At 43.5% G+C, this 15403-nt stretch overlaps 2 protein-coding genes across 2 annotated transcripts in view; both read left to right on the top strand.

The window, feature by feature from the left end:
- Positions 1 to 5927, top strand: part of cltcl1 (clathrin, heavy chain-like 1) — a 75544-nt gene extending 69617 nt beyond the window's left edge. Inside the window, 2 exon segments of the mRNA XM_063195436.1 lie at positions 2636 to 2714; positions 3290 to 5927. Coding sequence (XP_063051506.1) covers positions 2636 to 2714; positions 3290 to 3411 — 201 coding nt within the window. The 3' untranslated portion in view covers positions 3412 to 5927.
- Positions 5928 to 7324: 1397 nt separating this feature from the next.
- The window catches only part of si:dkey-178e17.1 (tricarboxylate transport protein B, mitochondrial), a 35759-nt gene continuing 27680 nt past the window's right edge, over positions 7325 to 15403 (top strand). Inside the window, exon 1 of the mRNA XM_063195435.1 lies at positions 7325 to 7921. Coding sequence (XP_063051505.1) covers positions 7810 to 7921 — 112 coding nt within the window. The 5' untranslated portion in view covers positions 7325 to 7809. The remainder of the gene's footprint in view (positions 7922 to 15403) is intronic.

Below are 15403 nucleotides of genomic sequence, written 5' to 3'. Positions count from 1 at the left end.
ACAAGTTGCTTGTAAATGAATAAAATACTCTGTTATAAGTTGTGTTAAGATTTGAATATATCATTTGTAGATATTTTATAAAGCATTTATAAAACGTAGTTAATAATAAAAACATTTGTTAATGTTTTATTCATCATTAGTTTATTATTTACTGATTCTTTACTAAGGAATATTATTATAAAGTGTTACCGAAAAGGAAAAGAGGGGCAGATGAAATGGAGACGTGAATAGAAGAGAAGAGAGCTTAATCTGCAATGATGTTAAGAGACCAGCAGAGCAGTCATGAGGAAATAATCCCATTGGTCTCCCAAACTTGGGTCACAGGCCCTCCCTTGCCATCTCCTGTTACAATAGTAGATATTGAAAAATAAAAATAAAGTCCGCACACCAAGCTCCTGTTTCTCTCATTTTAATGTGACGTTTCGGGCATACTGCCTGCCTGATGTCTGATGAAGGGCAGGATGTCCGAAACATCACATTATATTATTTTCATTTTTTATGTGACTTTGCTAGTCCTGCACCCAAAACTTTTCTGAGACGGACGTGTGTGTTTTTTTCGTTGTTACAATAGTATATATTGCTCATCATCTTTTGTCATTAGGACTTCCTTGCTGTCTGCTGTCCTTGGATCATTGTCGATTTAAGAAGCAGACATCAGGTTGTCACAACCACCGCAAATGTCACTATTGTGTGATGCTGGTGCATTAATTAATTGTATATCAAGTTTCATGTACATGCAAAGAATGCTTTCATGTAATCCAGAAAAGATACTAATTATTTCTTCTATACAATATGGTGACATTAGTTGTGGAGAGTAGAGTAGAGTAGAGTACTTCTATTAATCCCGAGGGAATTAGCTGTGGATGTACCGACTGACTTTTGCTACGATATCCAGATACATTAAATTCAAGCTGGGCAAGTGACTACATTCATTAAGACAATCCCTCTCTTCTCCTACTTTGGCCTTTGCAGTCAGGCCCGTAATAACCATGCAAGCAAACTAGGCAATCACCTAGGGCCCCCAGCTGAAAAGGAGCCCACTGCAAATGACTGGTTATGATTAGGGCTGCACGATATATATCGAAAATGTATGGAAATCGTGATATCAAGAGTGGGCGATATACGTATCGCAAAAATGACCCTGGGCCCTTCCCAGTAGTTTGAAGAGATAAAAGGGCCCCTAGACCCTCTTTGTCTCTGGGTTAGGATTAGGGTTGAAACGTCCCTCTCTGCAGCCGTGGGAAGTGAAATGAATGAAATAAATCCAGACTGTAGAGTAGAGTAGGGTCTTATGTGATGAGGTGCTGCCTTAATGGGACTGTGTAATGGAGCAGTTTGAATTAAGGCTCACCAGGGACCGACTGAGGAAGCTAGAGGAAAATGGTCAGACACATGTGTATAGGTATTAGTCGATATTTTTCGGGACCAAAGCTTTGAAACGTTTACCTAAAATAAAGTGAAGTTACGGTCAAACTGAGTATTTACTTGTTTTAATAGTTGTCCATGTGAAGCAATCGGTTAAGAAGCTCGGCATCATTTAATTGAGAAGCACACAGAAATTAACACACATGGAGAGAGAGAGAGAGAGCGAGAGAGAGAGAGAGAGAGAGAGAGAGAGAGAGAGAGACCAGTGATGAGAGGGAGACTGTGAGAATAAAGAGACAGAGAATTAAGAAACTGACAGAGAACTAGACAGGGACTGAGACTAGATAGAGAGACAGATAGAGAGTAACAGAGAGTGAGAGAGAGAAGCGGGCAGATAGAGGGAGACTGAGAGAATAGAGAGAGAGATTGAGACAGGGGTAGAGACCTGAAAGAAAGACTGATAGAGGATAATACAGAGAAGAGAGAGACAGATACAGAGAGAGAGAGAGACAGGTAAAGATAGAAAAGAGAAATGTCAATGAGTCTCTCCAGAGCGGCCATGATGGGAGGCCTGCTGACATTTCAGCCTCTCCCAGGACTACCGGGGAGCAGGCAGGCCTGTCACACTGACAGACAGGACTGGACTGGGGGAGAAATAGGGCCAGGGCACTTCTGGCTTAAAGGGGCCCCCTCATAATGAGCAGCGTAGAACTGACTCAACGGTGGGCCCCTCACCCTCGTGGGCCCGTGTTTTCAGTTTTATTTTTTTCAACATTTCTGGAAACAGGGGCCCACGAGGGTGCGGGGCCCATTGGGAAAAATGCCCGCTATGCCAGATGGCCAGTCCAGCCCTGTTGACAGATGGGTGGGATGTGACCAGGGTGGAGCGCTGTGGCACGGGACCAGCCGTGACATCTCAGGTTCCATGCCAATCATAACGGGAGATGGTGGGTCTACTCTGTACAGACAGACAGTGGCATAAAGCAGTGTCTCTTAACTTTGTCTCTAAGAGTTTGTGTTGTAGTGTAGTAGTGGTGTATTGGCTGTGGATTAGCAGCACAAATTCAGGATGGCCGACCCTATCGTCAGTGCACGAAGTGCAAGCTTCAATTTTCCTGAATTTGTGTTGCTCAAAGTGCCAAGCAGACTATTTGTATGTATACACCGGAAAGGGGGTCAGGACCAGTTACGTTAGGGTGGAGCATGACAGTGCGCTGCGGACATCCCTTTTTCATATGACCCTTGACCTCTCCTGTCTGTCCTGTGATAGGTGGATAAGCTGGAGGAGGCGGAGAGCAATCGAACTGGTAAAGAGGAAGAGGTGCAGGAACCTGCTCCTGGGGTGTACGGTGAGTGGCTATGTGTATGTGTTTCTCAACGGGGGAGCTACAGCCCCCCAGGGGGCATTGGGAAGCCGTGGGGGGACATTGAAAAGGACACAGCTAAGAAGGGCGGTGCTTAGTTGCCATTGGGGAGCATTAGTCCATTTTAGTTTTTAATACTAAGGAAGGCGTTAGAGAGCTTATGACGAGGTCCAGGGGGCGTTTATTCAAAAAAGGTTGAGATCCACTGCTCTATGTGTATGTGTATCTGCCCAAAGAATCTGTGTGTGTGTGTGTGTGTGTGTGTGTGTGTGTGTGTGTGTGTGTGTGTGTGTGTGTGTGTGTGTGTGTGTGTGTGTGTGTGTGTGTGTGTGTGCGTGTGCGTAAGGGAAAGAGAGAGGGGTGGGGAGCATGCAATATGAATCAAACTGTATCAATATCTAATATGAAAGAAATTGGATGTGTTCAAAAGTGTCTGTGTTCAAAAATGCTACCAAGCTCATACACGTTTCTCCTCTGTTGTTACGTGTGGTTTGTGTATGTGTGATTTGTCTCCGCCTGTGTCTGGGTGTTTGTGCGAATGTGTGTTTATCTGTCCACAGGTCAACAGCTGATGTTAACGGCTGGCCCCACTCCCATCGTCCCTCAGCCTGGTTACCAAGGTTACGGCTATGCCACGCCGGGATATGCGCCACCTACTTACGGGTTCAACGTTCAGCCTTAAAAAAAAAAAAAAGAACTTCTCCCATTTTTTCTGCACATAACACCCCTTCCCAGTCCCATTCCCTTTATGCGCTGTGACTTCTGGGAAATGTATGCCTTTTGAGATACCTCTGGATTCTTAACCCCACGCTGCCCCACTGCACAGCATGAAGACCACTGCACCCCAAGCAGCAAGCAGAAGAGGCTGGTGCACTACTCTCATCAAACACTAGAGGCCGCTATAGCACCTATCAACTCACAACAACCCCTGTGTACACTGACTACCCCAAGTTCTACTGTCAGGAAGCAGCTTTCTTAGAAAAAATAAACAGAGAAAGACAGGGGAAGAAAGAGAGAAAAAAAGACATTATATTTTTAGTAGAAAAAAAAATAAAGCAAACTAAAAAAGTGAAGAGAGTTTTACATACTGTAGCACTGTTTGAGGATGTATTACATACAGTATGCGTCGGGACGGGTGTTGCCACAACAACAACAAGGGAGCGTTGGCATGGAAACGCATGCATGCAATTTGTGTGAGACACCGCCGTTGCCGTCATAGAAGCTGTCAATCAAACTCGATCGACATCACCCCCCACCCCTCCCTCCCACTGTGACTGCTTGTGTGGTCGGCATCTGTCTGGCTGCACTCGTCTGCTTCCGCCGCCTGTTGCCTCATCTGAAAATCTTGGAGACACACATATGGATGCATTTCACTATCTATCCTACTGGTAGAGTTGCATCCTCTATCCTCAGCCCTCGTGCCTCGAGGCTCAACCAGAGACAATTGATAAGGAAGAGATTATTCATGAACATAAGTGTGTTTCTTCTGGAGTCCATATGATGTAGTGGTCTACCACCATCATATGGCTGCCATGCCTTTTTAGTATAGGGCACTAGATGGGGGTTCAGAATGAATGAAGTTTAGTGGGAAAAATCACCCCCATTTGGGAGATCAGAGGTGCATTTCTCAAAAGTGGTTATTAGCAGTTAGCAACTTGGGTAGTTACCAATGGGAAATTACATTGCAAACAACAAAGTAGTTAATCTTGTTAGCAACAACAGTTTCGAGAAGTGCACCCCAGAATTGATTGCACTTTGTTGCATTGGTGACGCGTAGTAGCCTATGCTTCATCTTGTCGACCATATTGAAAATGGAGGTGCAGGAGAAGCGAGAGACTGCACATGGTGCTTGATTCCTCCATCCCACCTTGATCCCTTCTTTGATTCCTCGGTGGGATGAGGTGCGAAAGCAGAGGCACAAGGTTAGAGGACAGAGGAAGTAAGAGTAGGCTAGATTTTGAGATGCAGACGATTAACTTTGTCAGGGAACGCATGGATCCACTGAGAACCGGTACTGAACAAAATGGCTGAAAGAAAGGACTTGGACATGTTATATTCATATCAAAAACAGTATTTGTAAAGTCACCCCCCACCTTCAGTGACAGGAAATGGGTCTGGAACGACCCGGAAGTGAACAGGGGGCAAAGGTCAGAGAAGAGTGGATGAGGAAATGTTGTAGGAAGTGAAGCTGCTGGATTTGGAAGTGAAGAGGAAATAAGTGTGTTTACAGATGGTACATTTTTTTGTTGTTATTTTTTTCTTCTTTCTTGTTTATTTGATTATTTTTCTGCCTGCATGTGCTAGTAGTGTTTCATGACAGGACGTGAGCTGCATTGCAAACTACTAGAGCACTACACTCTACAGTAGGCTACCGACACAGTGCTAACGAAGTTAGAAACCTCACATACTGTACACACACAATCCTCTATCTCAGATTATATTATTAGCAAGCTCATCTCAGTGGAACAGAAAGTAAGTAGGCAACAAAAAAAGTTTAACTTAAGTATGGTACTCGCTCTTATTTAATGCAAAACGGAACATTTTAACTGTGTTATTTCCATTCTACTATCATGTCTGTGGGGGATCTTTTGGCGAAGTCATTCAAAGCGACTGAAGTAGTACGTTGTGTACTGTACAATGCGAATGAAATAGATAACAACCGTAAGAATAGTGTTATATCGGTACCGCTCTAATCAGTATCCATGTTAAGCTCAGTATCATGATGGCAAAGCGCTATGCATTGTCGACAGTGTATGTCTTTAGTCTTACAAACAATTTACTTTTTTATTGAAAAAAAAATGTTGAAATAATAATAACAAAAAAAACCTGAAAGAACATAGACATTGGAAGACGCCGAGACACGTGGTGGTGTGTGGAAGCAATCCTTTGGGGTTGCTAGGTTACGCAGGAGGAGAAGAGGGAGGGGCAGTGGGCATGACTGCTCATGGCTGGTCTGTGTGTGTGTAGCCTATGTGTGTGCATGATGAATGGGTGTGTTTGTCTGTGTGTCATTCACACATACAGACACACAGACAGACACAAACAAACACACAGATGTGGTGGATCCTGCAAATGTTGAATGTTGAGATGGATGAATAAAGTTTACACACACTCACACATGAAACATGTGCTTGCTGTCTATTCTCTTGGCAGGGCTCTTTTAAGGTGGAAAAGGCTGACTGAAAAGTTTGTGTGCACACAATATACGACGGCCTCTCTCTCTCTCTCTCTCTCTCTCTCTCTCTCTCTCTCTCTCTCACACACACACACACACACACACACACACACACACACACACACACGCACACACACACTCTCTCTCTCTCTCTCTCTCTCTCTCTCTCTCTCTCTCTCTCTCTCTCTCTCTCTCTCTCTCTCTCTCTCTCTCTCTCTCTCTGACACACGCACACACTAATCTGTTGTGAAACTATCTTTGAGGTGGAAAAAACAAGAGTGATTGCAACCCACTAACTGTCAGGGGATATTTGTAGCGCATAGTAGCCTACATGTAAATATATTTGCATATCACTAAATCACTAAATCAGCAGTTGCCATCGTCATGTACAACTAGGCCTACTGGTTGAACAAGATTCTTTTCCCCGTACAATTGTGAAATCCACATAGGCCTAGATGCAGAATTCGTTTGCCTATCATTTTATGATGTCATTTGCCTACTATTATAACAACCTTGATTTAATCTGTTTTTATGTTATGAAATGATAACATATTTAAAGAGAACTGGTGAAGATAACAGAATCGAACTCAATAGCATAATATGACAATCACAAAACAGGAACAAAAGGACATCTAAAGTTCCTTGCTGCACATAAAGTAGGCTATCAAAGTCTTATCTGTAGATATGAGCACACTCTGTTCAAGGAATTTAGCATACCTTGTGTCGTTCTTTTCTTCACTATGCTATGTTAGAAGTCAAGTCACTACTTTTGCAAAGAGTAGCAATGTGTAGGCCTAATCCTGTAGGATTATAGCCTGCTGCCAGTAGGATCTAGCCTACCTTAAATTGTCCAGAAATGCCTGTCTCCATTCCATCTCGTAGCATAGTGGTTATGCTTGTAATGACAGTGTTCTAACATAGTGTTTCCCAACCTTTTTTGACTCGCGTACCCCCTAAGCCTTTTTGTTGTACCATGAGTACCCCCTATCCCATGCTCTCTATGTATATTCCTTTATCCCAGTATGACTACACTCCATTCAATTGTCATCATCACATTTTCCCGCGTACCCCCTGAGGTGTGCTCGCGTACCCCTAGTGGTACACGTACCCCTGGTTGGGAAACACTGTTCTAACATAGACCTCTCATAAGAATTTAGGCCTATATATTTATCTATTCTGGGACAAATTCTATTCGGAGTGTTTATAGGCTTACAATTCACCACTGCAAAGATGAGGAAAATACAAACCATTTTTATTATTGTGGAGGCAAGCCTTAAATTAGAGGCCACTATTGTTGATGCAAATATTGGTCAGACTGTAACCATGATTTGCACCCATGGAAAATACCCGGAGTTCAACCATAGCGCATAGCAGACATTGGTGACCCTATTCTTTCCGGATGGGCGCGTCCCTAGCGATTGCCCGGAGTGTTCACTGCACTTGGGACGGTCGCATAGGCACGACCCATAGTGAAATTGCAATAGCATTGAACGTCTTCTTCAAGATGTTCGGGGTTTCGAGGAATTACAAAGGCGCCCCGGTCTACCTTAAATAGTTTCGTTACTCTAGGATGTGACGCTTTTGAGAGAGTGAGTGAGGGAGAGCGAGAGAAATCTCAATAGCCGCCCCGCCCTGTTTGTGGAAGGGGTGGCAAAAGCTCGCTGAATCGTGGCATTTTCTCCTGCCGGATAGGCTGGTCGGGTCTCGCCTGTCAAACGCCTGAACATCCTCCGATCACTGATGATGTTTCGCCTCCCTCACTGAAACTGTAGCGCTATTTAAAAAAACGCCCATCGTCCCACTGTCACATTGTTGCACAACCTGTAATATCGCTATTTCTGGGAGCGGTACTTTCAGGAAACACTTTATTTTTAAACTGAAATTAGTTGCTGTGTAAACTTCAACATGTCTGAAAATGTTAGATATGTCAGTCCTTTTAAAAGACCTCATGCGGTGGCCGCAGCAGCTCCCGCTGGCAAAGCCAAACTCACGCACCCGGGCAAGGCAATTTTGGCAGGTAAGTTCCGTGATTTTTCTTCTTCCTCCTTCTGACAGACGTGTGTTGTTGTGCATTGCATTGTGCAACCCTGAAAAGTAAACACCTGTTTTACTAGCAGTTTTATGACAGTCTATTAACTTCTCAGAACGCACCAGCTACGTGGATTGGTGCGCTGTCCTCTGCTAACATGGTGTCATGTCCATAAGACTGACCCGTCAGTTTGCGTCTAGTCTGTTTCTGTGGTAATGGTGAATCAGTTTGATGCGTGCGCGCCACTTGTACTTCACTGGAACTGTACACAGCAGCTCAAGTCTGGCCAAGGAAGAAGATTGGAGGTTTATGACACATTAACAACTATGTTTTTATTGAAATTATATTTGTATAGAATTCACAGTAAAGAAAATAAATAGGGCTAGGTCTACATTTTAAAAGGCTTATCTTATACCCTAGTTGGAGTGATTCAGCATTTAACCTTGTCGAGAAGGAAAAAAAACTTGAATAGGCCTATTGACTTTTAAAAACATCAGAGCACTGCAGAAGATTTTTCCCTCAACAAAGATAGCTTATCTAAAACTGAACAATTACTCTGGCACGGTCTGCTTTTTAACCCAGCATTATAAACACAAACAAAATAGTTGAATAGGACTGTTGAAGTCAATTTTGTCAAATAGTTAGTGTTTGTGGGAAAAAAAGAAAATAAGCTAAATAGAGCCATCAGTCATTTTGCTGCAAATGTAGCCAACAGAACAAACAAATGTTGCAAACAAATCGATCATAGTCTAATTAGGCATATTGTGCGTCTCTAGTTTACTGAAGAGACTCACAGTAGGCAATAATGTATGCATAGACTGAATTTCTGATCTTGCCATACCAGTTTGGTTTGGAGTCGTCACCAGGGGCGGATCTAGCCACTTTTGGGGCCCTAGGCGAAATATAAATATGGGCCCCTCAAAAGTCATTTAGACATACAATTCTGTGTTTTGGTGCTATTTAGTCTTTTGTCTCATTTATATCTTTGATTACTTTACATAAGTGACAAATTAAGATCATACCTATTTTTTGTGCGTTTACCTTGACTGGTGGGACAGTTTTGGGGCCCGTACAGATGTCAGATATTATTGGGCCCTAGGCAATTGCCTAGGTTTGCCTAATGGAAAGTCTGCCTTTTGGTCGTCACATTGGGAGCAGCTCCAGTCCATATGCCGCTGCTTTGGCTAATTACGAGTTTGCAGAATTCCACAGAGCTCCGCTCAATCCAGTAATGAGAAGGTGGATAGACCACATAGTGAAGCCCAGCACAGTAAACAAAGTAAAGAAGAAGACTGGTCTATCCCTCTGTTTCTATCTGTCTACCTGTCTGTGGATACATAGCAAAGCCCAGCACAGTAAACAAAGTAAAGAGCAAGACTGATCTATCCCTCTGTTTCTGTCTGTCTGTCTGTCTGTCTGTCTGTCTGTCTGTCTGTCTGTCTGTCTGTCTGTCTGTCTCCCCCCTCTCCCTCTGTTGTGTGTGGCTATAATGATCTAACTGTTAAAACTGTCGCAATTAAACACACTTCACACACACCAGTCTCCTCAGTGCGTTACACTCCAGTGCGTTAAACATCTGGTGAAGAGCTAAGTGACTTCATTGCTACACTCCTTCTCCATCTCCAACCCCCCCCCCATCTCTCTCTTTCTCTCTCTCTCTCTCTCTCTCTCTCTCTCTCTCTCTCTCTCTCTCTCTCTCTCTCTCTCTCTCTCTCTCTCTCTCTCTCTCCCCCCCTGGGGTGTGGTTGTGATGTGTGAGATGTATTGCTATTACACTAATAAATACACACTGACGGACGGACGGACAGACAGACACACCCCTCTCTCCCTCTAACAATCTAATGTTAAAAACAGAATGCACCTTTAAATTATGGTGTTGTGTTGCTGGAAACAGCAAATGGACTATAAGCAGTGCACCAGCGCCACTCGTTCACTTTGAGCCCAAGCAAGACAGTGCCACCCTGCCTGTGTGTGTCCCATGGGTCCTTCACTCCACCAGGCACTGATGTAGCGCATGCCAACTAGTAGAGTTCGGCATAGAACGCAAGACCTCCCTCCCAAAGCCTCATACAGTATCAGTAGCACTGACTATTGGTCCGGGCTTTAAATGTGCACTGTGTAATATTTTTAGTAGTCCATTTCCAGAATTCATGCTGTCCATTCATAAATGTAAATTTTTTAACAAATACTTACCACCACCATTAAATTCTAAGCATGCATTATGACTGGAAAAAATGCATTTTACATACATGAAAATGAGGATCTCACATCTCCATGGTGAATGATAGTCCATGATGGTTCTCCATTTTGAATTTCCAGAAATAGGCATTTTTTGCTGCAAAACATACCGTCCATACCATTGGTCATACTAGTAAATAAGACAGGACAAGTAACAGCGATGGACCAATAACAGTACGAGAGGGCCCTGGGCCCTGGAGCAAGAGCCCCGCTTGCTGCCCTATTGCTCCGTCCCTGGCTAACTCTCTATCTCTCCATCACTGCTGCTGTGCAGCGCAGGCCGTGCAGCGCACTACTCACTCCAGGTGTGGGGCTTTTTGGCCCACTGATCAGCTAAGTGCCTTTTATGTGATGATATCACCAAGAGATGCTCTCAGTCATATCACATGGGCATGTGGACAAACACACACACACACATGCACAGCAGCCCCCACACGCACGCACACACACATACGGTAGCCTACATATATATTACATCATTGTGTACATACACAGACACACGCACACACACATACACACTTGTCTGTGGCTGTGTGCCCTGGATGTGCGCACATACACACCCTACAGTACAAACACACTCTCTCTCACTCCCACATACACACACACACACACACTCCTGCCTCAGCATAAATAAAAGTGTCCTTTGGTTGTGTTCCAGTCTTGGAGGACTGCCCTGCTCTACGCTGTCACTTTGAGGTCATCTGAGTACCGTATTTGAGTATTCTGGGGCTGGCTCGCATCTCCGCGGTGAAAAAAGAAAGACTTGTCACTGCTTCTTTCAAATGTAAAATTCTTTTACAAGAGGATTTAGCTCTGGAGAGAGACAAGACATCTTGTTTTCGGGGGGGTCCCCAAAATATTTCTCACACACAAATTTAAGCTCACACAACGCCACTGACCAAGCCAGCCTCTCCTTCCTCCATACAAAATAATTCACATACAAAGAAAACTATGAAGCTTCTGAGGGCTTGCACAGATGAGAAAAAAAACAAGGATGTCAATAAAAACAGAGATGACTTTGAGTGACCTCAATTCATCAAATCATGCATTTGTGTAAATAGGGCATGCACACCTTTAGGCTACCTAAATCATGGACTTATAAAGCTTTACAGAAGCATGGCAATAATCTTATGTTAACACCAACTTACGGTAACATTCATGACTTATTGTTTGCATTGCATTCAAATTGATGTGGCCACATTTTACAAATCATGGACACGCCTTAGAAAAATTATTGCTCACAAGGCACATATAAAAGTGGAAATGAATAGCAGAAAGCTCAGTGTTAGTGAGACAAGTCCACAAATTTACTGTAGGTAAAAGTGCACAAGCTTTCTTTAGATGAGCGCACAGCTTGATAATGTTAAGGCACACTTTGCAAAGTGAGTAAGCGATTTCTTGACATCCCGAGAAGATGGCATTATCTGAGACCTCCTGAGCTACGTAGGAAACAATGTTGTAATAAGTGTATAGAGTAATAGGCATTACAAGAGAAAACGACCCAAAGCATCCTTTTGATGTGTTCCAGACTTGGTGGACTATTCTGGAGATTCCCTCTTTCAGTGATTCCAGAGCTGGGTTGTACTGTATCTGTTATAAAAAAAAAAATATTACATTACACTTAGCTGGCGCTTTCATCCAAAGCAACATTGTTTACAGTCTCTGGACCAGTATGGGGTTAGGTGCCTTGTGTCGCATGTTGGGGTGCACAAAAATTATGTGAAAAAAATTGATGTGCACAGTTTACTCCTCAGGGTACTGTTGGTATTGGTGATTTTTGCACACCCCATGCGACACCTTGCACAACTGAACGTCAACCATGGAGTAAGCTAGGGAGTGGAAGGTTGGGATATGAACCTGCAACCCTCTGTAAAGCCCATCTACATGGCTGCCCCAAAAAGTACAGCTTATTAGTGTTGCTCTAAGGTTCTATGTGTGAGACAACTCGCATACTGTACAGGCCAAAAGTGTGGACTCACCTTCTCATTTATGCATTCTCTTTATTTTTGTGGATTTTCATTGTGTATTTTCGTGGAGGGCACCAAAACTGTGCATGAACACATGCAGAATTATGTGCTTACCAAACATATTATTCAAGTTGTTGTCCAACAGCAATATCAGCTGTCAATCTGACGTCAACGCTTGTTGAAACATGTGGGGCTCTCAGTTTTGCTGTGTTGACGTCGCTGTTTGGCGTTTTTTGACATTTGTTCATGCACAGTTTTGATGCCCGCCCTGAAAATGTACTATGCCCTGTACATAGTCACAAAATTAAAGAGAATTCATTAAATGAGAGTCCAAACTTTTGGCCTGTATACTGTGTAGAAGTTCACTTATACACTGTATGAGATAAGATTTATTTTGTCAGGTTAGAGAATTGGTGACATAGAGGTGTGCCTTAGAATGTGTGCATGTGACCACACTGCACTTTCAGTGTGTGTGTGTGTGTGTGTGTGTGTGTGTGTGTGTGTGTGTGTGTGTGTGTGTGTGTGTGTGTGTGTGTGTGTGTGTGTGTGTGTGTGTGTGTGTGTGTGTGTGTGTGTGTGTGTGTGTGTGTGTATGTGTGTGTGTGTGTGTGTGTGTGTGTGTGTTATATGTCTGTATTTTGCATTTTGCTGTAATACAAATTGATCTTATTATTACCGTACATGCATACGTACAAGGCATAATAATATTGTAATTAACTTTCATGATTTTTTCAGCTATACTAGTTCAATTTGGCTCTCAACAGTTTGAACGCATTTGATTCACATTTTATCACAGTTTGATTACAGCGTGTTGGGCAGATATGCTCACTACATACTGTACATAACTGATCAATCCATTCCTCTCTATCTCTTTCTCTTTCTCTTTCTCTTCTACACGTACAAGAATACAAGAGTTCTCTTCTCCTTGTCTGTGTGTAGCAGTGGAAAGGTGGAAAGTGTAGATGTGAAAGAAGGCTCTGTCTACAGTCTTATGATCTTAGCAAGAAAATCCCTTCTATCTTTTAGCAAGCCCCCACCCCTTGCACACACACACGCATGCGCACATGCAAACACACACACACACACACACACACACAGTTTATGGCGATTTGTGAAGCTGTATACAATACACACAAGCAGTCATGGGTAAGCAGTCAGACCCGCCAGGTTGGTGGGGGGAGTAATCAACCAGTGCTCTCCCCCATCCTCTTCCATGACTCCCTTTTGGGCACCAGTGGGGGCTGCCCTTTTGCATGGGTGAGGCATAAATACAATTTAGTTGTGTTCACTTGTGCACTGTGGAGTGCAGTGTCACAATGACAATGGGAGTTGTAAGCTGTGTAATGCTGGAATTACATCACACTTCTGGAATTACATCACACATACCTCTCTACTAGTTTATTTTATGGTACGGCAAACAAGGTAAACGCATTGCGAAAGCATAGGGTTCATGATTCTGTGTGTGTGTGTGTGTCTCTCTCTCTCTCTCTCTCTCTCTCTCTCTCTCTCTCTCTCTCTCTCTCTCTCTCTCTCTCTCTCTCTCTCTCTCTCTCTCTCTCTCTCTCTCTCTCTCTCTCTCTCTCGTGGTCTTTTGAATGAGTGGCCCTGCAGCTCTAAGTCTCTAATGGACTGTTGGAACATACTAGCTCCTGCATTCCACATCCTCTTATCCCCTGAAGTACATATGTGCCCTGTGTGTGTGCGTGTGTGTGTGTGTGTGTGTGTGTGTGTGTGTGTGTGTGTGTGTGTGTGTGTGTGTGTGTGTGTGTGTGTGTGTGTGTGTGTGTGTGTGTGTGTGTGTGTGTGTGTGTGTGTGTGTGTGTGTGTGTGTGTGACCGAGGACTAAACATGAATGTGTTTTGTGAATGAGGGTCTTTGTTGTGTGATTACAAAAGTGGGAGAGTAGACCATGCACGAGCTGAACAACATCCATGACATCAGAACCAGCACTGTACACCAGACACGGGCAAACCCAGGCCCGGGGGCCACATGCGGCCCCCTGAGCCATTTCATGTGGCCCCCGGAGGCTTTACAAGAAAGACAACTTTTAAATCCAAATTCAAACGGTTACTCAACATTCTTAAAATGCTACCTAAAACAAGAGTCTTGCAAATTTAAGATTAACTAAAGGGACATCATCTAAATACATTTAATTACAGTGTGCAGGAATATCATTACTGCCCAGTTATGTCTGCGTACACTGTTTTATTATTGACGTGGGCAAATTTTCAGTGGCATCCGTCCCTTCGGTCAATATTCTAAATCCAATGCAGCCGTCGGGCCGAAATAATTGCCCACCCCTGCTGTACACAGTCAGGGAATCTGACGAGGGGGACAGAGGGGTCAATTGTCCCGGGCCCAGGAAGAGAGGAGGCCCAAAATGTAGCCCTCTTTACATTGTATGTATTGGAATAGGGGCCCTTTTAAATGACTTTGTCCTGGGTCGGGAAAAGCTGTCAGCGGCCCTGTACACAGTAAATGTTATAATTCAACAACCAGAGAGTTGAATGAATATGACACTCTTCTAGTTAGTCTTACTCCCAAAGTGTTGAATTAAGGAACACTGAAACATTTACTGTGTACTGTAGATGAGTGTGAATTTGTGACATGGTACACTTTCATTGGCATCATCTATAGAGCTGGCATTTTAATTGCCTGGCTCCTGTCGTTCCACACAGCTACACACACACAGAGGTCTGGTAGGATTGGAGAATTATCACATATTGGGCATGTCACAGGCCAACATGTTACACGCTCATGCACGCATACACACGCAAGCATGCATGCACGCACACACACACACACACACACACACACACTTACACTGACATGTCAAATGCTCAACACAAATACAAACACACACAGACATACAGAGGTGCAATCACCAATTTAAGACATACTGTACTATTGATTGATTGATTGATTGATTGATTGTTATTGATTGGTGATTGGTTGGTTGGTTGTTGGGTTGATTGATTCAAAGTTCTACCATATTACGTAAGTAGCTAGCCTTATACAGAGTTCAAACTTGTTGAGAGCAGACTGTTTACATGGTGTTATACAACTTAAATTGTAACAACTTAAATCTTGAGAAACAAGATACACAAGTCTACAAAGACAAAATCAAACAAGTATCAATCTCTATTCCCCCTTGCCCACGAACCAAAACTCCTCCACACGCACACGCATGCTCACACACACCCACACGCACACGCAGACGCACACGCACACTCATACACACACACATACGCACACGTGCACGCGC

Source organism: Engraulis encrasicolus, chromosome 3 (genome assembly GCF_034702125.1).
Source record: "Engraulis encrasicolus isolate BLACKSEA-1 chromosome 3, IST_EnEncr_1.0, whole genome shotgun sequence".
NCBI classification, from domain to species: Eukaryota; Metazoa; Chordata; class Actinopteri; order Clupeiformes; family Engraulidae; genus Engraulis; species Engraulis encrasicolus.
This window is presented reverse-complemented; position numbering and strand designations above follow the sequence as displayed.